General features: G+C 35.1%; 4 protein-coding genes across 7 annotated transcripts; 2 read left to right on the top strand and 2 right to left on the bottom strand.

Annotated features, from left to right (window-relative positions):
* Nucleotides 1–205: 205 nt before the first annotated feature.
* LOC18611388 (Aldolase-type TIM barrel family protein) lies at nucleotides 206–5,859 on the bottom strand. 2 transcript variants are annotated; one of them, XM_007047619.3, is made up of 9 exons: nucleotides 5,730–5,859; nucleotides 5,517–5,622; nucleotides 4,757–4,895; nucleotides 3,914–4,022; nucleotides 3,686–3,822; nucleotides 2,015–2,151; nucleotides 1,617–1,723; nucleotides 1,084–1,211; nucleotides 206–615 (listed from the first exon to the last, which is right to left on the bottom strand). In XM_007047619.3, exons 1-9 carry the CDS (start codon nucleotides 5,772–5,774, stop codon nucleotides 543–545), a joined length of 981 nt encoding a protein of 326 aa, XP_007047681.2. In that variant the 5' UTR covers nucleotides 5,775–5,859; the 3' UTR covers nucleotides 206–542. The 2 variants fall into 2 exon arrangements, with proteins under 2 accessions (XP_007047681.2, XP_088660197.1); XM_088804071.1 differs by having other exon boundaries at nucleotides 206–610.
* Nucleotides 5,860–13,273: 7,414 nt separating this feature from the next.
* Nucleotides 13,274–18,767, top strand: LOC18611387 (phosphoenolpyruvate carboxykinase (ATP) 1). Its single transcript, XM_007047618.3, has 13 exons — nucleotides 13,274–13,428; nucleotides 13,735–13,989; nucleotides 14,602–14,777; nucleotides 14,878–15,031; nucleotides 15,145–15,229; nucleotides 15,966–16,066; nucleotides 16,289–16,587; nucleotides 16,758–16,931; nucleotides 17,018–17,083; nucleotides 17,629–17,807; nucleotides 17,908–18,077; nucleotides 18,166–18,334; nucleotides 18,448–18,767. The coding sequence occupies exons 2-13, from the start codon at nucleotides 13,745–13,747 to the stop codon at nucleotides 18,589–18,591; spliced, it is 1,962 nt and encodes a 653-aa protein (XP_007047680.3). The 5' UTR covers nucleotides 13,274–13,428; nucleotides 13,735–13,744; the 3' UTR covers nucleotides 18,592–18,767.
* Nucleotides 18,768–19,241: 474 nt separating this feature from the next.
* LOC18611386 (FAD-binding protein) lies at nucleotides 19,242–22,022 on the bottom strand. Of its 2 annotated transcripts, none has more exons than XM_018125520.2 (8): nucleotides 21,865–22,022; nucleotides 21,495–21,576; nucleotides 21,201–21,268; nucleotides 20,951–21,091; nucleotides 20,618–20,659; nucleotides 20,345–20,481; nucleotides 19,643–19,741; nucleotides 19,242–19,498 (listed from the first exon to the last, which is right to left on the bottom strand). In XM_018125520.2, the coding sequence occupies exons 2-8, from the start codon at nucleotides 21,572–21,574 to the stop codon at nucleotides 19,370–19,372; spliced, it is 696 nt and encodes a 231-aa protein (XP_017981009.2). In that variant the 5' UTR covers nucleotides 21,575–21,576; nucleotides 21,865–22,022; the 3' UTR covers nucleotides 19,242–19,369. The 2 variants fall into 2 exon arrangements, with proteins under 2 accessions (XP_017981009.2, XP_017981012.2); XM_018125523.2 differs by lacking the exon at nucleotides 21,865–22,022 and adding an exon at nucleotides 21,712–21,833.
* Nucleotides 22,023–22,090: 68 nt separating this feature from the next.
* Nucleotides 22,091–26,220, top strand: LOC18611385 (uncharacterized). Of its 2 annotated transcripts, none has more exons than XM_088804007.1 (10): nucleotides 22,091–22,304; nucleotides 22,908–23,007; nucleotides 23,098–23,327; nucleotides 23,528–23,645; nucleotides 24,165–24,242; nucleotides 24,338–24,458; nucleotides 24,553–25,034; nucleotides 25,126–25,247; nucleotides 25,606–25,692; nucleotides 25,861–26,220. In XM_088804007.1, exons 2-10 carry the CDS (start codon nucleotides 22,987–22,989, stop codon nucleotides 25,970–25,972), a joined length of 1,371 nt encoding a protein of 456 aa, XP_088660133.1. In that variant the 5' UTR covers nucleotides 22,091–22,304; nucleotides 22,908–22,986; the 3' UTR covers nucleotides 25,973–26,220. The 2 variants fall into 2 exon arrangements, with proteins under 2 accessions (XP_088660133.1, XP_007047677.2); XM_007047615.3 differs by having other exon boundaries at nucleotides 22,091–22,383.
* Nucleotides 26,221–26,475: the final 255 nt, after the last annotated feature.

Genomic DNA, 26,475 nt, shown 5'->3' with positions numbered 1-26,475 from the left:
CTTCGTCTAGATTCTTAACATGTTCATTTTCTTTAATACAAGTTTTAACGTATTTTTCATATTGACATTGAACATTGAAAACTCTAATAAAACAAAATAATAACTATTTGCTCTTAAAGTCTGCAATATTCAATAAAAAAAGGAAACAAGAATATAAATTGTAAACACCTCTTCGGATCTTGAACCATTTAACACAACCTTCCAATAACTTCAATCAAAATTATTTTCTTTTATAATAAATTATCGGGTAAAAGTAATTTCCTTGGTACAGTACAAAATTCAATCAGGCTAAGAATACTCTCGAAGGGCTTCTTCACCACTCATGCCGTAATTTAAAAGATCAGATTTAAGGGAATCAAAATCAAAATGTTGCAGAAAACAATTATAATGCTACTGTTACATAATACAACACCATGAGCCCTTGTATTCTTCGGTTGGCACCACCTTTTTATTAAGCGTATCTGACTCATCTAGCTTAACCCCAAGTGCACCCCTTAGACGGCATGGGCACGGTCTACTGTTCAGCCTACGGATACGCTTTATCATCTATGTCCGTTGAGTGAGAACCTGTTCTCGCTAACCAACCGGTAATATTCTTCCTCCCCGTAAACTTTCCTGAAGAATCAGATGGAGGACCATGAGCTCCAAAGTGAATTAAAAACTAGGATCATACATACACTGAAGGAACTATGAGAGCTTTTTTAAGTAATGAGCAATTCAGTGATGACTGAAAATCAATGTGTGATGACACACAGGCCCTCAGAACTCAGCCTAAAACTTCAAGCTAACAATTTAGAGCTTGAGTATAAGTTAAATTTAACAAAATTTAAATCTACTTTTGAATCAGATTAAACATAATTGAAATACAACTATAGGCTGGAAAGCAAGTACGCTGAATGACAGGTTTGTTTTAAACAAGAGAAATAATAGAAGTAGGTAGGAGATTTTCATCATGCAATATAGAAGAAAAGGATAAGTCGTCTAAGACATCACATGAAGATGATGAAGTGATCTACATAATGCAAGATGACAACCAAAATTAAATTGCTTAGGCCAGAGAGGTAAATCTAAAAACAGACTTACGCTAGATCTGCCAAATTTTCTGACTTGATCACAGCTTTTCCCTCTGGGAGTTCAAGGCAGGAGTAATGCGTTATTATCTCCCTTAACGTATGCTTTGTGCTTTTCACATCATTATCCCATAATATGCTCTGAAATAAAAGCTCCAAAAAGTTGTAAACTCAGGCAAGTTCCAAATCCAGTATACCAGAAGGTGAAACTTAAACAGCATGGCAGAAACCATAGCTACAAAAATTTGACCATCTTGAGTAGTTACCAAAATAATTGGGAACATTAAAAAGAAGAAATTGCTTCCTTTATAAACGTCACTCTCAACAAGTGTCAAATTTATTTCAATAATTTTCTTTCTTTGCTATTTCATATATTGTTTCTTGACCTAAGACTGAGATCAGTGAACTTAGATAAACTAATAAAAACACATTCCTCTGTCACATTGCAATAGACTCAGGGCAAAAAACTATTGGGATTCTTTCAAAAGGGAACTGCATAGTAAAGGTTCAAATTGTATTAGAGTAGGCCAGTCGGGACAAACCCACCTTCCTAACATACTCCCTTTTCACATCTTCCCAATGTGCTTTACCTTTGGGAGAGAAAATTGAGGCATTCCAGAGAGCACCTCTTGCAACCATAACTGATGAAGCACCTTAAAGAAAAACATTATCAAATGACACATATCAGGATAAAATGTAAAAGCATATATAGAATATGAAAGTCTTGGGAGTTGGGACAACTGTTAGTGTATGCAATTTATAACAGTCTGGATGCAGTAGGAACCATTCATCTGGAGATCTTGCCATACAAAAGTCAAATACTATGCTTCAGGCAAGGAGGACAATGGTACAAATGGTAAAAGAACATCTTCTACCCACTTAACATAACTTTTTAAAAACTTAGAAGGGCATCATAGAAAGCAAAAAGGGTATCTTTCAGCTACCTGTAGCGACTTTAATGCGTTGAAAATCATCATATTCAAAGACATCACCATTTGCAATAACTGGAATCGACAATGCTGATACAATATCAGCAATTTCATTCCACTTCGCTGGATCCCTTGGTCTATCTGCAACTTTTCTGCAAATTTTACAAGAAAAACACACTAAACCAACTAAGAAAACAAATAAAAGGAATATTATAAAATCACCAAACTCTTAATGAGCAAAACTAGGAAACAAAAAAACTTAAAAAAAAAAGGATGGAAAGCACAGAAACATGATTTGTATGGTGCCCTTAATTTGGTTTCTACTTTTTTTCATTACAATCTCTCATGTTGTAGCTCACAAGAAGTAACTAGACATGATTAGGTAATAAGTTCTACCAACCTCTTTCTAATTTGTGAAATAAAATAAAAACCTGTCTATATTTCTTTGAAGAGAATTAGAGACATATTTATTTTGTCGATACACGTTATGTAGAGTAGATCACAAGCTTGTCAAGTACAATTGAAAGTCTAACTGTGCATTGCATGCTCATAAATCCAACCCCAACAGTAAATCATATATATGGTCGCTTTAATGCCATTTTCAATTTCGTATTATGGTGTGTCATAGCAATCGAACACCCTATTCATTGCTTCCCAGTTTAAATGCTCTTTGATAACTTGCTTCTTTGCTATCTTAAATCATATTTTAATTCTCATCCACATATGGGCAGTAGATACGCTTTTCATTTCCTAAATCCAGTTACTGGTTAACCATATAAATATTCTGGTGGCACCAGCAATGCTCATTTGAAACCATCCCCTTAGCCCACGTACTTTGATAACAATCAAGTTCATTACCCATCATATTCTGAAGTCATTCTATTTGGCATTACAGTTTAGCTCCAATCTCTCTTTCATTGGCCTGGGACTCAGACTCAAGCCTCTTACTTTTTAAAAACAGCTTAGGTGTTCAGAATATCCTCATTCAGACTACTGGGCCAGTACCTTGCTGGTTAAAAGTTTGGATTTTTACAATCTCTTAACCATCATTATCTTTCCAGATACCATCACCCACAGGAAAGAATTGCTATGGCTGCTAAGAACAGCGTTTCCTAAAGCATTAGACTTTCCTTGTCTTCCTGAAGTACCAGGCTTCTATCATGGCCTCACTTCCCCTTCCTGATTTCACATAATTCGTCCACAATTCTCATATCCTAGAAATTTAATCTAGCCATTAAAATAACCAATTATGATATAAAATCGAGGCCAGATGTCATTGCATTTTAATTTACTATCATTATGAATCGTTTATTAAAATATAAAATCAAGTGGAAGGTTGTTTTCCTCCTATACAAGACAGGTGATTATTCAGAACAAAGAAATACAATTAAACATAATTCCGGTAGCTATATCAAGAATTTGATAGAATTTTCTTTGTTAATTTTAATTTGAATGAAATTTCCAAAGCCAATCCAACAAAGTTTGGATTTCACTATTTTAGAGAAAAAAAGAAGAAGAAATAATTAGCACAGATATTTCAGTATGACATACTTGATCCTTTTTAAACAGATAAACAGTTATCTATTACGACCAAGGAATACAAAAGGCATTAATTTGCATCTCATTGATTCACAAATTGCAGTCATGTGGGTCTCAAACAAAGAAAACGTCTGGATATAAAGTTACCGTCCATGGACAGCAAGAGCGGAAACACCAGTTTTCTCAATTCTCCTTGCAAGTTCTACTGTATCCTGGGATGATTTTAAAAGTCGAATCTTGCATGTTACCGGTGTGTCTAAGTTCCTCCTCAAAGTTGTCAAAATCTGAATTTGAAAAAAGATAATGTGAAGGGTCAAGGTTTCACCACAAATATTGGCAAGTTATTAAATGATTTTGCCAAAATGTAGCACATACATCATGTATGAGATCAGGCTTCGTCAACAACGCAGCACCCATGCCCCCACTCACAGAAAATGACTTGGGGCAACCCATATTGATATCTACAGCAGCAACATCCTTACACCTACAAAATGATATAAAGTTAAAGAGTTTTCACCATTAACAGGGCAAAATAAATGATGACTTTGTTTATATTAAATTTATTGCCAGTATCATCAAAAGAGAGAATAATAAATTGCTTCAATAATCATATACTTGTTAAGTAATTGAAAAGAAGCAATGATCAAATTATAAGAATGACTAAAATTTTTTAAAAAAGTAATAATTTAGAAAACCTTCAACATGAATCTTGCATTTAATAAATCGATCATCTGTTGTCATAATAACTCATAGTTTTCAGGGGCACAACTCACATTGAAGTACCAAAAACAAACTAACCATTCTTAGGCCACGTGGATTTGTTTTTCTTAAATCAAATGGAATTACAAATGTGGGGTGGATGCCAAGTTTCCAACTTCGAGCCCTTATATATGAAGTTATGGATTAATAGAAAACCTGCATTGGTTCCAATTAACCTACAGCTCTAGCCATCTTCTTGTACATTGAAGTAAACTCTTAAAAGAAGAATTGCATAAGAAACAAAAAGAAAAAAAGTTAATTTCATGATAACACTTGAGTCATCAGAATTCAACACGATAACAGGGTCACTTTCCAGATTATTATGTCATTTACATAATTAATACTTGACTAGGACCAAAAATACCACCAATAAAAGGACAATGCAAACAAAGAAAAATTCAGGGGTATCATCCCAACTTCATGATAATGAGAAAAAGAAAGCCACCAGAATAAACTTACACTATCTGAGCAGCCTTTAGAGCCCTCACAGCATCAGAAGTGCCCATTTGAAACACCACCTGGTTTCTTTCTTGATTGCAGGTTCTGAAGACAACATTATCTGTTCCCTTCTCAACAAAATCAGTTGACCCAATATATTCTGTGAAAAAAGAAAGGAAAAAGAAGCAGACATGAGTGTCTCAAAACAAAATATTAAAACAGAATGCTATTCCCTTTCCATTTCTTATGCAGACTATATAAACACAACAAACAAAGGATGAAGTCCACCACAATTATTGAGTAAAATTAATAAAACATCCGTCTAAACATAATACTCTCTCCGTTTCAAATTGAACATCCATCTTTTCATTTTGTGCCATGCTAAAACTGTCTATTTTCTTTTTTGAACGCTACAACTCTTACTGTTCTATGTTCCATATTAATTTTTAAGTTTTTTATTAAAATATTTTGGCATTAAAAATTATAGTAAAAAAAAATAAAACACTAAAGTCATAATGTTTTTCTTAAAATCCATGTCAAGTTAAAGTCATTCAATTTAGGAACGGAGGTGGTAAAGAGTTTTTCGCTTGGAAAACTGGCATTTTACATTACAATCAAATAAAATTAAAAGCATGGCCATGAAATTAAAGCTCCTAATTAGCTAAAAGAAAAAAGGAAAACATCGAATTAACTTAAAACAGTCCTAAAATTGTTCAATAACAGAATTATACAGCTTAAGTTCCAAAATTAAATAAAATTGAAGCAAAAACGTGTACCTTACCATTAACTTTGCGCTCACATTTGATCAGTTTATGATCAATAATTTCCTCGGCGTAGGTAATATCTGCACCGTAATCCGCAGCTAGTAATCTAAAAGGCAGCGTTCCCTAAATCCAAAAACAAAACAAACAAAGAGCACAATTATAGAAGGAAATTCTAAAAAAGAAAAGAAGAGGGAGTAAGAAAGGGAGGCATAGGAGTTCAGTTTACTTACGACTCGAACCATGGGAGCCAGGACGAGCTTGTTCCCGTAGTCCATTGTTAGTGCTTCAGATTACTCCCTCCGGAGATGCCCAGGGCAAAAGGCACTAAACTCACGGCAGAATGCTTTGAATTGAAACGATTTTAAACGGGGGAAAAAATGTATAGCATTCAAACTTTCCATTTCGGCCCGCGAACAGTAGATTGGGCTGGGTAAAACATCAAGCCCATTCAGGCCCAGCAGACCTACATATCTGTGAGATTGGAACCGGGCTGAGAATTATTGCCTTTCGAGCTCAATCCGGGATGATTATTTTTATTTAAATATTATAATTCAAATATAGATGATCCATTTCATATTGATAACAATAACTCACAGATATATGGTATATGCTAAACGGAGCAACTAATATGGTCCAAAATAATGCTGAGAAGAAAAGGGGGAAAGAAATTTTTTTTAATTTCAATTTAATTACACCTCTCGTCATTGTAAATGATCATATCTACTTACGTAAAATAAATACCCATTTTGCAATGAGATTTAATTTTCTTTTAATTGTAATAGTTGACTTTGATTCACAAACATAATATATCCCGATAAATCCAACTTTATTTTTAAATATTTAAAAAAAATTAGCAGCTCATCTACCAATCTAAAGTAAGCTGTCTAAGTATGTAGAGCCAAATTAGGCCCGACAAGAAAACCTCTGCCCGTCCAAAATTCCTTTACAACCCAGTAGGTTTGCCATGAAACAAGAAAGAAAGCGAAAGCAATAGTAGAAAACGAAAATAATTTGTTCCACATGATAATACGTGAGACAAACGAAACTTCTTTTGTTTTTATGAAGCTTCCGTTATCTCCCCCACTCAAATTCCGTAGGCATCCAATGTTAATTAAGCTGTAGCTTAGTGCAACAACATTACTTCACTCAAGAAACTTCCTGCACACAATATTTGATTCATTGAATTGCCTTTCCTTTTTCTTTGCTCTTTTCTTTTTTCTTTTTTTTTTTTTTGTGCTCATTATTATTTTCCCTTGCTTTTTGGTATTTCAATTATAACCAAACAATATTTAATAGAGATGATTAATGATCATAGGATCAGTCTGGGGACCGTTCTATGTATGCATGGACCAAGTTCAAAATTTTTAATACTGAAATATAGATCTCAACGTTAATATCGTGAACACAGATTATCCTTAATCTTAATTTTTGACATATAATTATATTATTATTACATCTATAAGAAAAAAACACAAAAACCGACAAAATCAATTAAATAGACTAAAAAATAAGATTAAAACTCCGATATATTGTTTGACATGTAAAAATTATATTTTTATGCAATCTGATAAAAAAGGGGACTAAGGACATTGGATCTTAATCTGCCACTAGATGACAAATGACGCTTTTATTAATGAAAAATTGATTTCAAAATGTTTGCTAGATTTTAAATTACTATTTTTGTTTATTGTTATAAGATCACACGCAAATTGCATTGTCATGTGTTGCGCATCAACCTCCAAAGCAAGATTGCGGGGAGCAATAGTCAACCCGAAAAGCCAGCCTTGGCTAAACAACAAATGAACAAGTACGGTATTAAAGTAATCATTAAGTTTTTAATTAAATTTAATTTAAGATTATGAACGGGTAATCAATGCAAATGTTAGGTTTAAGGGGACACAAATTGCACAATCGAGCTCCAATAGGCAATAGCCACTTTAATCAAACCCTTTAAATGTCAAAGGACTAATGACCTAACTCCACTCCAAATGGCATTTTAGTGAGAGATGCTTTGGTAGCAATACTTACCTTAAACAATTTGAAAGTATTTGAAAAAAAAAATTTATAGAACAAATAGATAAAAATTACTAATAATTCAATAAAAGATTACACTGCATAAGACCACGTTTACATATTTACCATTGATTTTTAATAATTTCATGTAAAGAAATAACCAATTCAACGTTGAGATTTTTTTGAGAGGTTCAACCTAAATTTACAATAAACTAGTAAAGTATTGAGAAAGCTAATTTTACAAGTAAACTTCATTTATGGTGTCCGAACTTTGTATTTTAATTTCACTTTAGTTTTTTATTTTTACATTAGTTTATTTGGGTTTTAATTTTTTAAATTTATTTAATTTTAGTACTTTTGCAACATTATTTCGTCAACCATTGAAAATAATCAAGTGAAATATCATGAGAATATTCACATGACGTATTTCAAATTCTGTAATGTGGACAATTAGTCAATTTTAATAAAATAATTTGATGAAAAAATCAAAATGGACAATTTTAAAAAGTTAAGGACTCAAACAGAATAATTAAAAAAACTAGAGATTAGAATGGAATAGAAAAAAAAAAAAACTAGAAACGACAGTGAAATTTACCCCTATTTTTAAAGTTTAACCTAATATTTCTTGACAAATGAAATGAAACCAGCCTTTGGTAGTCAAATAAGCACGTCATTAGCACCCTCATTTGATCAAACAAAGATTTAAAATTTGTACGTTAGGTCAAGATTGTAGAAGTTTTTTAATAAGAAGTCCGTCAGTTGGTGGACTTTTTGGTCGTATTGGGAAATGTCTATGCAATGGCACATCAATATAATTTACCAAAGGAAAAGTGTGCCAATGTGTCAATCTCCCCCAAGTTTGGAACTCCCCCAGCCCTCTCCTTCTTTTGCATTTATTGCTACTAGACGCAGGAATCAACCTCCCCCTCGTGCAGACAAATCCTGACCATACCCACACAACAACTCATTTTGAATCAATCTCCCCCCAAGTTGACCCATCAATATCAAAAGACCCATTAGGGGAAGGCAATGGCTTTTGCCAATTTGCCCTTTTAGCCTCTACCACATATCCCCTCCCCTGGTTTCAACCTCCTCGTGATAAAGCTTTTATCTCGCATACCTTATGCTGCTTCTTTTTCCTTTATTAATTTTTTACCACTCCTATCCATGGGGGGGAATGCTTAAAGCTTTTATTGGTTTCACGTGAATGGGTCAATGTTTAACTAAGAGGACTCTGGCCTTGGAATTGGATTTCCAGTTGGAATAACATCACTTTTCACTGTAATCAGCAAAAGGGAGTGAAGAAAATCAGATAGTGATTCCCTCTTTGTGTTGCGAATTAAGTTCGGATGGACCCCAATAAAGTTTGTGCAAGTGTAAAAAAAATCTAAGTAAATTAGATCCATATAACATAAGCTTGTCACTTGTCTCTCCTAAATCTAGCAAATATCTTAACAAATGTTTCAATAAGTAATCTGGTACATAAAACTCATACATATTTTTAGTCTCAAAGTTTAAGTCATGTATCATATTACTCACACAATATGTGGCTAAAATTTTCATTGTGTTGGTTGATTTTAGAGTTTTTTTTTTTTTACATGTTAAAAAAAGTTTTGGAGTTATTTTTGACAATTATCTTTTTAAAATATTTAAAATAACTCTAAAATTGAAATCAACAAATCCAAAGTTGCAGCCATGCACGTCAGCCTTGAGTGATTAATTTGACAAAAAAAAATACAAATGAAAATACTTTTTGTTATAGTATTATAAATTTAAAATTAATAAATGATATTTCGGATGGCAGAGATCAACATATACGACCCAAACCTTCTGACCAATAGTACTATTTTACTCTCAATTAAACTTTTGATTTGCTTGGCTTAAAATTGATTGTGATAAAAAAAAAAAGGTTATATTTTACTTTAAATTCATTCGTGGACCAAGGGGCTCGATGATGACGATTGACGGCCATGGCCGCACTTAAAGATGTGCCCTGTCAATACTGTTTAACATAAAGAAATGGATGGTTACCCATTTCCTCCCCAAGCCATCTTTATTGTTCTCTTCCTCCTTTCTTTCCTTTTTTTTTTTTATCATTTTTTATATCTTAGTCTTCCAACAAAATCAGAATGATACCCACAAGGCAATTTCCTCACTCCCTCTCCAATGCCAATGCGTCAAAGTGCAGCAACAACCATATCCATATGTACATTTTAACTAGCAAAAAACACGTTTAAACGAAGTCACGAACCAACTTGTATTCCTCCATTTTTTTAGCTCTTTACGATCTTCAGAATCATGATTTCCACAATTTTTCCTATAAATTTATTCTTGAATCTTATGATTGCCTGCGGGATTCCCCCTCTGTACACCAAAAAAAAAAAAAAAGATTTATTTTTCTTTGTGGGTCTAAGACTCTGTGCTTGACAAAAATATGCCTAGTACTTCCAATCAAATGTGTTTTCTCCTGCACTTTGGAGGTTTGGTTGAACAAGTTTGAATTAGGTTGCGGTTGAAAAAGAGGGAATACTAAACTGTTCCTTCTTTGCCTTATAAATTCAAGCTGATATAAATGGAAGGTGACATGGATCCCTCTGGCCACATTTTCATGCTACATGGAGAAAGATAAAGAAGATGCGACGAATTTTACCTTTCTTGTATTCAAAGTTAGCACCAAGTATTTATGTGGAATTCTGATTTTTGGTTGGAATATTTACTCTATTTTTTTTTTTGATTGGATGTACCAGCTGAAAATAATTTTGGGGTGGGAAGAGATTAGAGAGGGAAGGGAAATTAATTCCTCTGCCTCAGAATTCCATGGCGGCAATTTCCCAATTGCCCAAATTCAGAGTTCCTTTTTAGATCCACCGATTTTGCTGATTTATGCAACAGTCTCTAATGCCGTCGGCACAACATTGCCCCAGTTGGAAAAAATGGACCGCTTAGAGACTTTGGACCACGTATCCTTCCATTATCACATTTTAATTCAACCCCTGAAAATAAAACATCTACTTTTCCACGCAAAAAGAAAAAAAATAATAAGATGATATCAGCAAGAGGATTAAACCTCGGATGGTTTCCCTGAAAGGTCAAATGACGTGGCGCAATCTTTGGCGGCCGTACTTGGATCAATGTCCGAACGATAACGGCTGACGTGGACGTTATGATGTGAAAGCTATTTGGATTTGACACGCAGTGATTTCTTTCTTTGTACAACTAGAGGGTTTGCACGTCCTTTGGAATCTGATTCTTGATTGCGGTGAATCAACGGCTAAGGTTATAGGAAACAAGCTGCCCAGTTTACAGGCTACCTTTGAACAAGTCTTCACTTTTGACTATGATTCGTTTTAAGAGTCAGTTCGGTAGCTTATTATTATCAAAATGAATGCATTTGTTAAATTTAGGTCAACAATGAAGTTTGTTTTTGAATTTTATTAAAAGAATAACTTTTTCTTTGGATTTATATAAAATAATGGTTTGATGCTTATGTTTAAAATTTATAATATCCGGCTTAACAGTCAATGACTCCATCAATAAATTTGATATACAAATTTTGGATCAATTTTTTTATAAAAAAGGCACCACAGTTTGACTTTAAAATCTTTATGTTCTTTATTTATTTGAGTTGGATCAAAGTAGTAAAATTTTATTATTATGAAATATACATAGAAATGTGCTACTTTGCCTTAAAAAATATATACATAGAAATGAAATTATAATATGTTTAAATTTAGGTAATGGAAATTTCAAGTCTATTTTTTCACCATATACACATTGACTGGAATATGTAGTACAAAAACTTATACAGTGACTAAGAAATCATCATAATTTTTTCAAATACGATGAAGGACTCTTTAAAATGAATAGTTAAATGCATATCAAAATTATATAATTTATTCTCATTTATTAGGACTAATGAATTATGTTTTCAATAATATCATATCATAATTTAGTAATAATCCAATACAAAATTTTGAAGATATTTTCTATTTTTTATTTGAAGAAAGTGATCATTTACTTTTTATATTTTTAAATCAAAAAAAGGAATGTTGGAAAAACAAAAAAAAAAATTAACCATTTCTGATTAAAATTGGACCCCACAATCACTAAAGCAAAAGTATGGTATTTTCGGCTCATGATATACAGCCAACGCCTTGAGCAAACCACCTAATGAACGGCTGGATATCAATCATGACAACCAAAAATGATATTCTCTACACAACTGGGCCCCACTTTCCTCCTATAGTTCCCCTTGTGGCGAGCGGACGCCGAATAGAAAAGCTACAGGCGTAATTTAAACCAGGATCCCTCAAAATCAGCTTTGTTAAAGAGTAAAATCAGTACAAGTGTATTTACTTTTACTGCGAGCTCACTCTGGGAATTACGGTGATTCCGGAACTGAACAAGAAATTAAATTGGATTGGAATTAAAAATACACGGTTGGGATAAGCCTTCCCTGAGTTTAAGTGTATACGTGTGGGGGCTACGTTGTTTCCCCACTCTGGCGCGTTCATTGCATTGGATTTCTAGTGCGTAAAGATATTCAGGTGTTCACCGGATCATCGAATCTCCTTGCTCTCGCCAAATCAAGTCAAGCATTACAATGCCGTGTTTGTTTTAAGTCATGATATCTCCCTCAGCACTTGGTCTGTTCCTTAATCATTTCTTATCGATTTTATGCCATAACAAATGTCAAGAGAAATTAGAAGGTTGAGTAAAAGATACAGTGAAAATTTATCATATGAGATTATGTACATTATAGAATATAAAGTAATAAGGTAATAGTTTCAGCAATATTATTCTTAATATATGATGACCTTTTGATATGGATTATTTTTGTATGGTAGTTAAATTTTAAAAAATGAAATCAAATTCGTATATGCTAATTCATATTAAGAGGCAACATATGTCTGTAATGAGATATCAGGGGTCTGGATATATTTTAAAAGTAAATAAAGAGATTTGCTACATAAAATATAATAGGATGAAGTGACATTTTTACAAGTATCTTCAATTTGGATAATGTTTGTTATATTATGGTATGTTATTATTTTTAATTTTAAGAACATGAGTAGAGGACTTCATATGTAAATGGTGTAAATAGGGATGAGCATGGTTGAAAGGGTATTTTTGAAATCAAGATTATGAATCATATATACTGAATCCAAATTTAAAAATTTTGGACCATGCCTTCATACATAAAATGATTTTTATGAAAAATTAATTTTGAAATTGATACAGTCCAAGATGACCTTAATTAGATTTAAAAAAATTTAAAACCATGAATTATCAATTAAATTAAGAGATTGTTTTAAAATTGATCAAAATTCATCAATCCAAACCAATTTGTGAGTAATCTTAGTCCATTTCTCACCTCTAAGTGTAAAATAATCACAAGTTAATAAATAAAGGTTAAAAAATGAGATTAAAATGGATAACTTCTTTTTTTAAGGTGTAAGCAATTTACCCAAAGAGATTAGAAATCTTGTATGAGAGTTCGCACCAAACAGGGCCTTATGTTCGTGAGTCCTGACAGACGAGAACTGCCTTGGATTGCCTAAAAGGCCTAACGGTGGATATGCGGGGACCAGCTGAATTTCCCGGTCTCAATCCGACCCCTGGTTAAATGGGAGTTTGGAATTTTTCTCTTTTTAGAGCCTTGACTATGAAAAAGGGGAGATAGGATTTAACCATGGTTAGCCCTTTAACCCTAGTTAAAAAAATCTCTAGTTAACCCCCGCCCCACTGAACCCTTTAAATTGGAGTGCTCGGCTCCTTTCTTTCTCATCTCCCTCCTCGTCTTTCTCCTTTGCGTAGCACCCTACTTCACATTGAATGATCTATTTCACTTCTCATTAGCCCCTCTTTTTTATTTCATTTCTCATTTTTTTTCATTTCCAGCTCTCTGAATCTCTGGTACGAATGTTATCTTATTGGTTTTTTGTTCTTGAGAGAAAATAGGATTCCAGCCTTAAACTGTGACTTTTTGAAGATTAGCTTAACGACTGTTTGGCGAAATCTGAGTTGCCATTAGTTTTGGTATTTTTTTTGGGATAATTATGATAAAAGATAATAACAGAAATCTGCAACAGTTCATTCAAAGCAGGGCCTATATTTAAGTTTTAACAACTTTTATTTTTCACTATATAAGGCCGGCAGATGTTGTCGATAATACTACCAAAGAAAAAAAGGCTTATTCGTTTTTCTATTGTCATTTTGTAGAGAGGAAGATATGGCGGCAAACGCAAACGGAGTGCCGACGCCAAGGAGTCCGTTGGCGAGGATTCAGACACAGAAGAAGCAAAACGGGATCTGTCACGATGATAGTGGGAAACCCGTCAAGGCTCAGACCATTGATGAGCTTCACTCTTTGCAGAAGAAGAGATCTGCGCCAACTACGCCTCTCGAAGGGGCTCAGGGCGCCTTCGCTAGCTTGTCGGAGGAGGAACGCCAGAGGCAGCAGCTTCAGTCTATCAGGTACACGTGCACATGCGCAACACAGATTACAGAAAGGAAAATTATCATTATCATAAGAATTGGCAAAATTGTTATTAAAATAATAAGAAGTTAAGACTATTACCTTATAGACAACCGTGGAATTCTTAAATTTAAAATACGACACGATTTTTTTGTTTATTATATTAATTTAATAGATTTTAAAATATGTGTAACGTGAATATCATGATCTCCTAAAGAAAAAAAAAATAAATTGCCATGTGGATCCCTTCCCCTTTCATTTGGGATGATCGGACGGCGTAGAAAATTGGTGGAAGACTGAGATTGATCCATCAAGGTGGATCATGCGGTGTTGTATTTTTGGGGTGGATTTGATGTGGGGCCACGTGATTGGTGGGTCAAGAAACGACGCGTTCAAGGATGCGATATACAGAAGCTTGTTCGGGTTTCTTCCCTCTTGCTTGGTCCCGAGAATCCGATTGAATAAAAGAAATGAAAATGGATGTTATTCCTTATCATGATCGAAATACTAAACCGTCCTTGCAAAGCGTAAAATTTTATAATTTTAACAAGGGTAGATCTGTCATTTCCTAGGACATAGATTTGTTTACAATTTCATTTATTTTTGAACAGTGCATCTTTGGCGTCACTGACGAGAGAAACAGGGCCAAAGTTGGTTAAAGGAGACCCAGCGAAGACCCAGGCGGTGGCGCGTGTGGCGCATCACCACCATGTGGAGGCACCAACCATCAGCGTCAGTGACAGTTCTTTGAAATTCACCCATGTCCTGTATAACCTTTCCCCTGCGGGTATAACTTCATCTTTCGCCGTTAAAAGCCTTTTAACTCAATAATCAAGTATCATAACGGAACGTAAAATTATAAAATTATGGTTTTGGAATTGGTGCAGAGTTGTACGAGCAGGCTATAAAGTATGAGAAGGGATCGTTCATTACATCAACCGGTGCACTAGCCACCCTGTCGGGGGCCAAGACCGGGCGGGCTCCAAGAGATAAGAGAGTTGTTATCGATGACAGCACCCAAGATGAGCTTTGGTGGGGAAAGTAAGTGTCAGATTATTTTTCTTTTTAGTAATTTGTATGGAATTTTAACGTAAGAAAAATTTTTTGTGCTTGCTCAATAATTAATACTTCAAACTAATAATTGGTGAGTACAGGGGATCACCCAACATTGAAATGGACGAGCACACCTTCATGGTGAACAGAGAAAGAGCTGTTGATTACTTGAATTCTCTGGACAAGGTGAACTTTATTTTTTCAGTCTGCTCACCTTTTTGTTCCTGTTAAGAAATATCTGTTGCGTAGACAGAGTCTCACCTCTCAAAAAGAGAAAGAAAATGAATAAAACATTAATAAAATAAATGGAAAACAAAAGTTGCGCATATAAAGTATTATCTCTAAGAATGACAGTAATACTATTTACTTTTGGGAGATGTTGATGTGGGGTTTTATGGACCCTTGGTATCATTTTCGTCTTTTAGTCCAAGTTGTCCTAGGGAGCTTCCTAATCCATTGGGAGAAGCAATTTTGTCATTGCATGAGTAAATTTTTATTTGTCCTTAACTTAGGGAATGGCTTACTGGAGAATGGAGATGATGCGTTGTGGGGTCCATCTCTAGGTTATGTCCTCCTCGCTTTGTTTTAGAGGCAGGGAGAGAAGAGAATATATCTCTCTGATAAATCCTGTTGATTCAATTATTTCGATACCATCTAGAGTATTATTTTGGTTGCTATTTGTTTTTTTATTCCTTCAAAAGTTGTTAAAAAATGAAATTAAATAGAAAAAGATAAAAATAAAATTGTCAAAAGTAGATAAATCTTTAAATCTAATAATATACTTGTTCTATATTAAAATAAAATGGTCCATTATTTAGTGCTACTTGGCCCACAGACTACCATCGTATGCAGTTGTTTACTGATGAATCTTGATGTATTTGTAATTTCTGATTGATGGTAATTCGATGTAAATGATTTCCAGGTTTTTGTGAATGATCAATTCTTGAACTGGGATCCACAGAACAGAATCAAAGTCCGAATTGTCTCTGCTAGAGCTTATCATTCATTGTTCATGCACAACATGTGAGTAAACGCTAAGCAATTTTAAAATTTTATCAGCAGTTTTTGTTTGTGTTTTCACAGGTCTAAGCCTATCCCAGATAAGTTTCTTTATCGTTGTCATGATGTTAATTATATGTATCCTGTGTTGAGTTTTATCATCCCTATAGAATTCCGTGGAGGAATAAGGTTAAAAAAAAAATGGTAAAAGCTTAGTGTACAATTGGATAATTGGGTGGGTGGCAGGTGTATCCGACCCACTCCTGAAGAGCTGGAGAATTTCGGTACTCCGGACTTCACCATATATAATGCTGGACAGTTCCCGTGTAATCGTTATACACACTACATGACATCCTCCACTAGCATAGATCTTAATCTTGCTAGGAGGGAAATGGTCATCCTCGGCACTCAGTACGCCGGGGAAATGAAGAAGGGTCTTTTCAGTGTTATGCATTATCTCATGCCTAAGCGTCAAATCCTCTCCTTACATTCTGGCTGCAATATGGGGAAAGATGGAGATGTTGCCCTCTTCTTTGGACTGTCAGGTATAGTATCATCGGATCAAGGTCTCGATGTGGTACCAGGCCCCTCACGATATGTGTCCTCTTACTTTGTTCTTGAAGCCTTAATGCATTTGTTTTGAAAAGGCTGTAAGTCCTTTTTTTTTGGTTTTGCATTGTTACTAATGAGTTTACTTCAACAATTTCCTTAATAGGTACCGGCAAGACTACTTTGTCTACTGATCACAATAGGTATCTAATTGGAGATGATGAACACTGCTGGAGCGATAATGGTGTGTCAAACATTGAAGGTGGTTGCTATGCCAAGTGCATTGGTCTTTCAAGGGAGAAGGAGCCTGATATCTGGAATGCCATTAAGTTTGGCACGGGTAAAATTCTATGCCCTATCTGTTTATTTTACCTGGAATAAGACCATAGTGCTCAGTTTGATCTTTTAAATTCTATGTTTCTGCAGTGTTGGAAAACGTAGTGTTTGATGAACATACAAGGGAGGTGGATTATGAAGAGAAATCAGTTACAGGTATATTTTATATTATTAATAATCTTGGAGTCTGATATACATCACAAGTACCTTGACTCAGTAAAGTGGCCAATGGATAAGATGAACAATGTCTGAGTCATCCTGAGATATAGCTGACTTAAGTGGAACATTTTAGTTTATATTCAGCATTTTCTTTCACATTTATTTAATCTGATTAATCTAATGGCAAATATTCAGAGTCAGCTCATACACTTTGTCAATTGGGTTTTTTAGATAAAGAAGATAGAGGTAAACAATTCGTTGACTTTCACAATGCACCATTTAGTTGATGCAAATTGTGAGAGATTTTTAAGGAAATATAGAATATTAAATAGAGGTTTAGAAAATTGGAAAAAAAGAAAAGCATGTAAGGAAAAGAAGCTTCCACTGTCAAATTCCATGATGTCAACTATGCGGTGAATCTCAATGACTTGTCTGAATAACCATGAATTCAGGATGGAGGAGGACAATAGAATAATTTGCAGAACATCTGGCAGTGAATCAATTTTAGACATGATATTTGCTATAATTTTCTTTGCTTGCAGAGAACACTCGTGCAGCCTACCCCATCGAATACATTCCCAATGCTAAGATTCCATGCGTTGGTCCACACCCTAAGAATGTCATACTTTTGGCATGTGATGCCTTTGGTGTCCTTCCACCTGTGAGCAAGCTGAGTCTGGCACAAACCATGTACCATTTCATTAGTGGTTACACTGCTCTGGTATGTGTCCATGTTCTATTAAAAATGGTTTTTTATACTTAATTGCTCATAAAAGGTTTGGAATTTTTTCATCTTGTGACATTGTTGATGATAAATATAGGTGGCTGGCACAGAAGATGGTATTAAGGAGCCGACGGCAACATTCTCAGCTTGCTTTGGTGCAGCATTTATAATGTTGCATCCTACTAAGTATGCAGCCATGCTAGCTGAGAAAATGCAGAAGCATGGGGCAACAGGATGGCTTGTCAACACTGGCTGGTCAGGTGGAAGGTAACCGAAGTTATTATGAATTGTTTTGGAACTACATTTAACATTTCACCGGGGAAAGTTGAATAAAGTAATTGGGGTTTTGCTGCAGCTATGGCTATGGAAGCCGTATCAAGTTACCATACACCCGAAAAATCATTGATGCCATTCACTCTGGCAGCCTCTTGAATGCAACTTACCTGAAAACTGAGGTGTTTGGGCTAGAGATCCCCACTGAGATTGAGGGAGTGCCTTCACAAATCCTGCGTCCAGAGAACACTGTAAGTGGTCCATTCCTTACTTTTTCAGTGCTTGGTGTCGGCCAACCTGTTTGTTCAGTAGAGTTACCCGAACTTCTCTTAAAGTTTAATGTAATTGGCTTTTTGGATTGCAGTGGGCTGACAAGAAGGCATACAAGGACACACTGTTGAAATTGGCTGGCCTGTTCAAGAAGAACTTTGAGACCTTCACAAACTACAAGATTGGCAAGGACAACAAGCTGACTGGGGAGATCCTCGCAGCTGGTCCAAACTTTTAAATCTGGACCAATGAAGAAGGGAAGAAGAAATTGTCGTTAGCTGTTGTGCATAAATGATCGAAAATGTGAGAGAAATAACAGTTTGTTGGTCATTTATGCGGTCCGTAGTGATATGTATAATGGTTTCTTATGTCAATCGTTTATCCCTTTTCTATATGAAGTAGACCTTGAGCTGACTTTTCCGCTGCCTTAATCTACTCTTTACTTTGGGATTAACCATTCACCGCTTAAATACAAGGAAAATGCCCTGCTTTCAGTTGTAGCCGGGCTGAGCCCATTCTAAAACACCTTCCAAAAAAGTGAGGGGAATAAATCGAAGTTAGAAAGAATTATTCGAGTACTCGACACTTTTTATCTTTTAGTTTATCAGATAGATTTATAAACTTGTAGTCGAATCATTAGTGCTTATGTCATGTTAATCCAAACAGTTAAAAAGAGAGAACAAAAAGGCGAGATAAGCTGTTGAGTGTTCACTGCTTGCCTACAAGCACCCTTAAATCTCTGTTTTCTCTGCTTAACTACTAGTACACTTAGCTTTTGATTACCTACACATGGTTGCCGAATGCCTATGCGAAGGACTTGAGGATATAGTTTGTGTTCAATCATTTCACCGGAGCAAGTCATTCAGACAATGGAGGCTCTGTTACGTATGCTATATAAAAGTGTGGATTATTTCTCAGCTAAAAAGTACCAAACATGTATAAGAAAGCGGGGCATAATTCAAAATAATTCTAGTTGGCTGACAAAAAATAATATAAAGTCTGGATTCCTGAAACATTCAAGGAACAAGTTTCCATGCTAGATGCATAATTTGATCATTTATGTAAGGTCGCAAAGACCACATCAGGCAGTAGCTCTCTAGTTCTCCTGATGAGGACTTGAGATTTAGAGAAGCAACGATCTTATCCTGCAATAGAAGGGTGGTATTTTGTCATTCTTCTGTGCAAAAACGACGAAACAAAAAATGAAATTGCCCCTGGACTTATCTCTGAATGATAGAATGGTTTCTCTCCATATCAAAAGTAGAATAAATCTGGAGTAGCCCATTTACCTGCATCACATAGTCCTGCTTCACCATACTATAAATGATCCCCATCAGGGCAGCATAATCTGTCACTTCAGGTTCTCGAAGAGATGGAGCCATTTCATCCTAAAGCAAAAAAGGACTTTCAGCAAGACAGTTAACTTTCAATAGCCAATTGCAGCAGGCAGAAAGAAAAAAGAAAACAGAGTATGATCACTATAATAATAATTAATAAAAATGTAGCTCTCCTATTTTTGGTAGAATGATCACATTAATAGCAGCTGAATATTTCTCTGGCAGAAAATAAATATTGAAACACAATAAATTTATAAATCCAAACACCCTGCCTTAAAGCCACTACTCTTGTTGGAAGTTTTACAATTCATAGTTAGGTAGACCAGTACAAAGTTATATCAACCATAAATAAGAACATAAAAGTTTTGCCAGCATAATGACATTGTGAAATAAAATCTGCATAAACTTTGTGAATTAGTGTATGCACCGAAATTGGTAATCATCAACACGAAATCTGCTCTAACTAAAAAGAGATTTAACTAGGAAGGACAAAAAAGGAAGACACTATTTGCAGCAGGCAAAGACTTAAATACTCATAAGCCATAACAGCAGGTAAAATGAAAATGTCTGCATTGAGTGAAAGATGAATAGAGTAAAGAAACAACTAATCATATATTTTGGAATGAATAGAAAGAGTTGAAGCACAAAACTGACCTCACCACTACTTTCTTGTAGGTCTAGTCCATCAACAGGTTCCTTGTCCAACAAAGGAGAAAAATGTTCATTTGCAGTTTGCAATGCAGCTCTGGCATCCTCCAAGAGAGATTCAAGATCATTCAGTAAGCTTTTGACTGCACTCCATGAGTTGTTATAACATAACATTAGTTTCAATAATCACCTTATATACACACATTCAGAAAATTGCAAACACTTGCATCCTTCAAAAACAAATAAATAGAACATTTACAATTGCAAACAGAATGTTACCTTTAATTAAGTGATTGTGTAGTCCAAGGAGGCTTGTATGTACTTCTGATATGAAAGGGCAATACGTAAGAACAGAAGCCATATGAAACAAGTAGACCAAGAAGGATAGGTACAAAATGAATTACTATTGATTCATTGGAAAGTGGCATGGAAGCATATGATAGATAATCAGGAATTTTATTCCTAGAGATGAAATTATTAAGTCACAAACCCTTTAGTCACTTTAACAAATTATAGCATGAGACAGTAAGAGAGAAGATAGGTATTAAGGTACTCACTGTTTCCAAAATATCAACCAAACAATGTTTTACCTTTGGAGCAAAAGGAACTTACACTTGTTCGTATTTTGTACACTGTCATGACTTTTAATACAACCAGCTTGAAGGTATGATTTCAACCTCTTTGTTTCATTAGCTTTAACAATGCTTTCAATCAACTTAGATGTCGTGTTTATTGGAGGGCGTCGAAGAAACTCTGCACAGAGGATTAGACAAACAATCACTAAGAAAACTAGCAAGGAACTCCATCCATCCTACCAAATGTAATGACCAACAAACATAATGCCAATTTCCGAAGCACCCACCCAGTCCTTGCTGAAAGCCAGTTAGTAGTCTGCCTCCAACAGCCACCAATTCATCAAGCTTTGCCACACTGCAATGACCCGAAACACCATGTAAAGATAATGAATTCAAATAGCAGTTCCACGAAAACCCAACACTTCATAACTTCCAAGTTTCTATAGAAAACGAAAATGCATACTTAAAATGTGAATACAAATCCATGCCAAAGTGCCCATATAAATTATTCTAAAGCAAACAAGGGAATGAACAACAACAAAATCCAATGTCCAAAGACAAAATTTTATGTTTCTGATTACCTGGTCAAAAAATCTTTAAAAATCTGGACAATCTTCTCCTTTGTTTCACCTTTTAATTTTTTCTGTTCTTCACCCTCCATTCCTGCAGAGAACAACAATATCCAAAGAGCAGTCACCAATGAGATTAAGAATCTAAACCAAAACAAAGAAAAAGGGTACAAAGCACCATAATTGTTTAAACATATTATCGAACATCTTCCTTGCACTGCTCACTTACCTTCTTTACAGTATAGAGGCTCAAACACAAGAATTATTTGATTTTCAAAACTAAAAAGTCAGTTTTATTTGGGTCTAAATAGAACAATATATCTTACCCATTACTAACAAATACTATGAAATATTATTCCCAAAAAATAATAATAAAACTTACCTGGATTTCTGTTTTGCGCTTGTTTATTTCGCGCCTCTACAGCCCAGACAGTTATTTTATTATCAGTAACAGCAAAACGCACCGTTTGCTGGTTTTGAGCTTCCCTGCAGGCGTTTTTCGCTCTTTCAGTGAGTCAAAACGGGCTTGCTTTGCGCCGTATCAATGTCTGTCTGTTTTTAAGAAAAAAGTTAAAAATTGAAATTCGGTTTTGCCTTTTCCGGTTCCATTTGAAGTCACTCGACCTATTTAACTCACTCACGAACTCGGAAAAATATGAAGTGATATTCTACCCCCAGGCGCACGATAGAATCTGTTCTGGGACCTTCCGTTTTCCCACAATACTTAAGCCTATCGGGATCTCAAATCTCTATCATAATAGTCCCTCAGATCTATGAACCTTGCTCTCTGTTTATTTTCTGTCTCGAAATCTTGCCGTCTAGGTATTGCTCTCCCGAAGCGCCTTTTTAAGTTTTTCGCTTGAAAAATCGCCAGATTTCGTCGATTGTCTATTAATTTCAGGTACGGTATGCTGATTCTTATCGGATCTATGAATTCCGTTTGTTTCTGTATTTTTTGGTTTTTTTTTTACGCTTTTATACCTCTTTTGAAAAGCATTTGATCGGGATTGAACGAATCGGTGTTACCGAGTTTTATCGATGTTAAACCAGATTTTGATGGATTCGTTTGGAGATTTTTTCAAATTTAGTGTAATTGGTAGTATTTGTGAAAAAATTAGGGTTTACTTTACGGTTTTCATTGAAAATTGAATATTTGTCTAAGCGTGAATTCTTCTGCTGATTGCTGCGAATCTAGATTTCATCAATTGTTTCTAATCGATTTTGCTTCCGATTAATTTTTAATATGAAGATATGCTATTTATCATCTTTCAGAAATCTGCAAAATTGAGGATAGTTAATTGCGAAAAAAAATTAAAATATAGTTCCTAAATGGGGGCAATTTAATCCAGATTTGTCTTTCGCTTGATTTTCTTTGAAATTTCAATTTTTTTTGTTCAATGAAGAATCTGTGTTTTGATGTTTCAGGTATCAAGTATTTTTGGATTGTTGCTTGTCTGATAAGTTTATTCAAGAAAATTAGTTTGTACAAAACTCATAATCAGCAATGGGGGGATATGATAGAGAGGTAAGTAGACCAAGTTTTGTCAAGTGTGGGCTTTTTGCTGTTAATGTTATAAAGTTTTATTTTTTAACCCTGCTGTTTTTTCCTATCTAGGAAGTTGAAGATTATGATGATTATGACATGGAAGGTGAATATCAAGATGAAGATGTTGAGGAACAAGAGGGGGAAGAATATGAAGAAGAGGAAGCTAGGCAGCCTACACAAGAAGAGATGGAATATCTAGAGTTAAGGCAGCGGCTGAAAGAATCTATCAGACGAAAGAGGAAACAAAGTGGTGCTGGTCTTTCTTCTCAAGAGAAAGAGAAGAGGCTTCCATATGACAAGTGAGTAACGTGCTTCTTTTTCTTGAATTATTTGCCAATAGGGATATTCTATGACACTTGGATATGTTTCTGGATTCAAGTTTTATAGAACATAAAGATGCTTTTCTTCTATGCTGTATAAAAGTTTTAAAAAGTGTCTATTCCAGGTTTACATAACCCTAATGATTGTAATTAAGTTTCTAAATGTTGTCATCCTGCAGCTTTGGTTCCTTCTTTGGTCCTTCTCAGCCAGTTATTGCTCAAAGAGTTATCCAAGAGAGCAAGTCATTATTAGAAAACCAGCATTTGGTTTCAAAGATGTTGAGTTCCAATCAATCTGTAAGTATTATTGTCTTTTTTCGTTTTATTTTTGTTTTTATGCAGAGTTCTTGTTGCATATAGTGTCTGTGTTCAATGCTCGTGATATACATGGTTATGCAAACTGCAATCTGATGAACCCAATCAGCCACTGTGGTAGTCACTTGTTCCAGTAGATACTGCTATAATTTTTTACTGTTTAAAAACCTACTATTAAGTTTTGAAACTGAACAAATTACGTTTGCTTCAATGTAGTATGCATGCCAAGTGTTTAGATATAGAGTCAGGTTTTGTTATTTGCGAATCGATGTCTTTCAAGACCAACTCTGCACCCTTATCATGTATGCCCATGATATTACTTGTTGATAGAATTGAAAGTAAAGAAGTTTGTGTTATTTGAAGTTTGAGGCCATATAGTACCTCCGTGTCGATTTGTAGTTTATATTCTGAATTGTTTTTGTGAAAAATTGCAGATTGAATATATTCCAAGTTATACTTGGTCTTTGAATAATTTTTACTAACAAACTTGTGATCTTGTAGAGTAAAAAGAACTCTGTTTCAAACAGTGCTGGATCAAAGCTTGGACAACGTGGTCTGGTACCCAAAGCTACAAGTGAGGTATTTTTCTGAGCACTGACTTCTAAAGTTGGTATTACCTTTTCAAAGACCTCTGGTCTGTGATGATGAATGTTTTCAATTGCTGGACTTTGAAGCTCAAAAAGAAAGTTGAGAAACTGAAGGTTGCAAGAGATTACTCATTTCTATCAGATGATGCAGAGGTTCCAGCTCCTCCGAGAGAGCCTCCACCTCGAAATGTTAATGTTCCAACCTCTGGTAGGTTATTACTTCGCGGCATCAAATCTTTTTTTTTTTATTTATGAAGCATAAAACATAGATAACTTATACAGGGTTTTTGCTGATTTTCAAGAGGCACGATCAGCTCAAATGCTGCCAAAAAGCAAACCACTGTTGGGCAGCAATAATGGCAGAAATGTTCAAGGCATCCGTGAAGAAAGGAAACCAGTTCCTTTGAATGGTCAAATGCATTCTAAAGCTGGTTCCTACAAGTCTTCTGCCAGTAAACCAAATGTGATGTCAATGGATTCCAAAAAGCAGCTTGGTGTTAATAATGGTATTGGGCCTGGCCGGCCTGTTGGTGTTAGCAATGGTGTTGGGCCTGGCCGGCCTACTGGGCCTAAAGCTGTGCCTTTGAAGATGCCTATTGCAAAGATGGAGAAGAAGATTTCTGCACCAGTTGCTAGGAATTTGCCGCCCAGTGCACAGAAAGCACCCTCTTCAAAGATGCACTCATCTGATTCAAAACAGCACTTACAACTGAAAAAGGGATCACAGGAACGTAGTAAGGATAAAATCATACCCCAAAGGCCTGTGATATCATCAAAGCCTCAGGTTTTAGTCCTACACAAATGCTTATGCTTCTGTTGGTATATTTAGATTACACTTTTTAGTTTTGACTTGCACCCTTTCTGAAATTTTACAGGTAAACAAGCAAGTCAAGCCAGTTTCATCTCAGTCTCACACTACATCAAATGTTCAGCGACCCAAGAAGAAGCAATTGAGTGAAGATGAAAAGGCTCTAATGATGATCAGAAATATGTTCCAGTAAGGCCTCTCTCCTTTTATGCTTCTCCCTTCTTGGCCCTTTGTTGAAACATTATGTTTTATATTCTTTTTGTTCGGAATGCTTTTCACATTTAATGATATTGGTTTTAGAGATTGAAAAATATGGTAGCCAATTTCTTTCAGTATATGAGCACACACTCGTGCCGATATGCCATAAAATGGGCTCTGGATTTTTGTTAGCATACGAGTGTATATATAATTGAATGAACTGGATGTAGATTGGCTTTATTTTAGGTTTTGGGGAGTAGGAAATGTCTTTTCTGTTGCTTTTAATAATTTGATTTGGACGCTGCAAAAATTACTTTTTCTGATTTTTACAAGTATGACTCTTTTGCAGCACCGATAGATATCCTGTTTGTGATGATGATGATGATAGTGACATGGAGGCAAACTGGGACGAGATCATGAAGGAGGAAAGAAGAAGGTGAGTAAAATTTCCCAAATTTCATTTCTTAGGTAAATATTATGTAACATTTTGCATGTAGAGAACTGTCTCAATGAACTCCTCTATGGAGATAAATGTTTGAAAGTGCATTTAATATCTAATTTCCTGCATGTATCTCACTTATTTGTTTATTTATTTTTTTTACAGTGCTAAAATTGCAAGGCAGGAGGACGAAGAACAATTGAGGCTACTAGAGGAAGAAGAGCGGCGGGAGCGGATGAGGAAGATGGCGAAAAAGCGCAAGCTGAGCCGGCACTGATTGTATCTGCCCCCCTTTAGATCTTATCTTCTTAGTTCTCAACTGGGGCCTGGTGCCGAATTGTGACTGGTTCTTCTTTAATTTTAGAGGAAAAAAATTTTTTGGAAGATATTCCCCACAAATCTAGACGTCTCAATCATTTTTCTTTTTTATGTGTGAGGGGGGCAAGGGTCAGTTTAACCATCTAATTTTCATAAATTTAAGGTCATAAAATGTTTTAATGTAGCCCTGTACAAAATTCGTGTCCATCGCCTCGACTCTATAATTTTACTGTTTGCAGGCCTTGTATCACAATCTGTGAGCGAACTAGTTAAATAATTTGATTATTTAGATAAATGTTAAAAAAAGCAAAAAAGTTTTATAGATAACAATAATAGCTTGTCGGCATTCCATTCTAATTTTAGATAAATAATTAAAATATCTTTAATTTCAGGAGTTGCGTTCTCACCCAAACCAACTCGATAAAGAGAATCAGACCATTGGTTTTAATTAAATATTACGCC

This window comes from Theobroma cacao, chromosome 1, assembly GCF_053813885.1.
Source record: "Theobroma cacao isolate CCN51 chromosome 1, ASM5381388v1, whole genome shotgun sequence".
NCBI lineage: Eukaryota > Viridiplantae > Streptophyta > Magnoliopsida > Malvales > Malvaceae > Theobroma > Theobroma cacao.
The sequence above is the reverse complement of the archived record's forward strand: the minus strand, read 5'-3'. Positions and strand labels throughout refer to the sequence as shown.

Bases quoted from the DNA above. Each gene is read 5' to 3' on its own strand.
- LOC18611388 (XM_007047619.3), bottom strand. From the start codon at position 5,774: ATGGACTACGGGAACAAGCTCGTCCTGGCTCCCATGGTTCGAGTC. The intron at 5,623-5,729 runs GTAAGTAAACTG...TTTTGGATTTAG, and splicing joins TGGCTCCCATGGTTCGAGTC to GGAACGCTGCCTTTTAGATT. The intron at 1,212-1,616 runs GTGGGTTTGTCC...CTTTTATTTCAG, and splicing joins AAAGGGAGTATGTTAGGAAG to AGCATATTATGGGATAATGA.
- LOC18611387 (XM_007047618.3), top strand. From the start codon at position 13,745: ATGGCGGCAAACGCAAACGGAGTGCCGACGCCAAGGAGTCCGTTGGCG. The intron at 13,990-14,601 runs GTACACGTGCAC...ATTTTTGAACAG, and splicing joins CAGCAGCTTCAGTCTATCAG to TGCATCTTTGGCGTCACTGA. The intron at 14,778-14,877 runs GTATAACTTCAT...GAATTGGTGCAG, and splicing joins GTATAACCTTTCCCCTGCGG to AGTTGTACGAGCAGGCTATA.
- LOC18611386 (XM_018125520.2), bottom strand. From the start codon at position 21,574: ATGGAGGGTGAAGAACAGAAAAAATTAAAAGGTGAAACAAAGGAGAAG. The intron at 21,269-21,494 runs GTAATCAGAAAC...GGGTCATTGCAG, and splicing joins TTTAAAGATTTTTTGACCAG to TGTGGCAAAGCTTGATGAAT. The intron at 19,499-19,642 runs GTAAATGGGCTA...CTTCTATTGCAG, and splicing joins AGCAGGACTATGTGATGCAG to GATAAGATCGTTGCTTCTCT.
- LOC18611385 (XM_088804007.1), top strand. From the start codon at position 22,987: ATGGGGGGATATGATAGAGAG. The intron at 23,646-24,164 runs GTAAGTATTATT...GTGATCTTGTAG, and splicing joins TGTTGAGTTCCAATCAATCT to AGTAAAAAGAACTCTGTTTC. The intron at 24,243-24,337 runs GTATTTTTCTGA...TGGACTTTGAAG, and splicing joins TACCCAAAGCTACAAGTGAG to CTCAAAAAGAAAGTTGAGAA.